The sequence below is a fragment of the Bidens hawaiensis genome, unplaced genomic scaffold (genome assembly GCF_021521415.1).
Source record: "Bidens hawaiensis isolate Kalapana, Puna unplaced genomic scaffold, B.hawaiensis_p1.1 tig00069109_1, whole genome shotgun sequence".
NCBI classification, from domain to species: domain Eukaryota; kingdom Viridiplantae; phylum Streptophyta; class Magnoliopsida; order Asterales; family Asteraceae; genus Bidens; species Bidens hawaiensis.
In genome coordinates, this window is record NW_027502200.1 from 54,580 (window position 1) to 56,484 (window position 1,905).

At 39.4% G+C, this 1,905-nt stretch overlaps 1 protein-coding gene across 1 annotated transcript; it reads left to right on the forward strand.

Moving 5' to 3' along the window:
* Nucleotides 1–374: 374 nt before the first annotated feature.
* Nucleotides 375–982, forward strand: LOC143605344 (secreted RxLR effector protein 161-like; the record flags this gene model as incomplete). Its single annotated transcript, XM_077081496.1, has 2 exons — nucleotides 375–608; nucleotides 722–982. Coding segments are annotated over exons 1-2 (495 nt in total), but the record flags the coding sequence as incomplete, so codon positions are not given.
* Nucleotides 983–1,905: the final 923 nt, after the last annotated feature.

Here is a 1,905-nt window from a genome sequence, read left to right on the forward strand (position 1 = left end):
CTGTACGAGTCCTACTCGCCTTAGCCGCGCAAGAAAAATGGCAAGTTCATCACCTCGACGTTAAATCAGCGTTTTTACACGGGAACTTGAATGAAGTCGTATTCGTGTCTCAACCGGAGGGTTACGTAAAGAAAGGAAAATAAGACAAAGTTTACCGTCTCACGAAAGCCTTGTACGGACTCGGACAAGCACCTCAGGCTTGGAATCTCAAGCTTGACGGAACATTAAAGAAACTCAGGTATGAAAGATGCATTCAAGAACAAGCCGTTTACACGAGACATACCGGTAACGAGATCATAATTATCGGTGTATATGTGGACGATCTAACTGTAACCGGATCGAACGTGGCTCAAATTAAAAGGTTTAAAGAAGAGATGAAGAACCAATTTGAGATGAGTGATCTCGGTTTGCTAAACTATTATCTCGGGATCGAAGTTTCCCAAGACGAAGACGGAATTCGGGTTAAACAAGAAGCTTATGCTTGGAAAATCCTAAAAGAGGCCGTGATGGAAAACTGTAATAAGGCTTATGTTCCGATGGACCCGAACCTGAGGTTATCGAAAGCCGAAGACGAGGATGATGTAGATCCAACGGAGTACCGAAAGCTGGTTGGTTGTCTCCGGTACCTACTCCAAACCCGACCTGATCTCGCATATTCGGTCGGGGTAGTAGCCGATACATGCAAGCTCCTAAGGTGTCCCATGCTAATGCAATCAAAAAGATTCTAAGGTACGTGAAAGCAACAACGGTTTATGGAATCAAATATTGTCGGGATAAGGGGGTGCTAAACGGGTATTCGGATAGTAGTCATAACATTGATGAGGATGACATGCGGTGTACAACGGGTCATGTATTTTATCTCGGGCTTTCACCGATCACATGGTGTTCACAAAAACAAGGTACTGTGGCGTTATCATCATGTGAGGCAGAATATATGGCGGCAAGTGCAGCCGCGTGCCAAGCTGTGTGGCTTAGAGATTTGGTTAGCGAGATAACCGGGAAGGAATTACACAAGGTGGTGTTGAGGGTCGATAACACTTCGGCTATAGCCCTTATAAAAAAATCCCGTGTTTCATGGTCGAACCAAACATATAACATCCCGATATCATTTTATTCGAGAATGTGTTGATCGAGAAGAGATTGTGGTTCAAAACATAAGTGGGAAAGAACAACGAGCCGATATCTTAACTAAAGCACTCGGGAAGATTAAGTTCGTGGAGATGCGAAAGCTTCTTGGAGTTGAAGACCTCACTAATTCGAGTCAGGAATTAGGGGGGTGATTGTTGGCCCGTTAACTATTTCCCGACCTGTTACAAGTTCGGTGACTGGGTTGGGTTAATTCCTTTGGTTTACAAGTTTGGTGAATTAAGGGTATTTTAGGGATTACTAATTAATGTGTATTAGAATCCAGGTTTATCTCAAATATAATGTTTAGATATAGATGAGTTTGTGTTTGTATCTAATAAGGAGTTTGAGCCTAGCTAGGATTGGTTAGGATTATATAAACCGATGTAATCAAGTTTTTGAGTAAGTTTTCTTGATCAATATAATTTGGGAGTTATCCAACTTGCTTGTTCTTTGAGTTACTGATTCATACATGTGAGAAACAAACTTATATTTTGATTAAAACTCATTTAAGTTAGTTTGATTTGAATTTATCAAAGTTTTGCCCAGCTCGTGAACATCCCTACTTGTGAAACATTGACGATATAGATTATTTTGAGTTTTGAAACAAAATATATTAAAATGTCTTAAGAATCTTTGGTTGTACTATATAATTACGTATGCTATTTCAAATAATAATAATAAACCTTTTTATATTATAATGATCTTAAATGCTAAGATGAGATAAAATAACTCAAAAGTATTCGGTTTACTAACGAGGATGCTCATATATTGCTATCA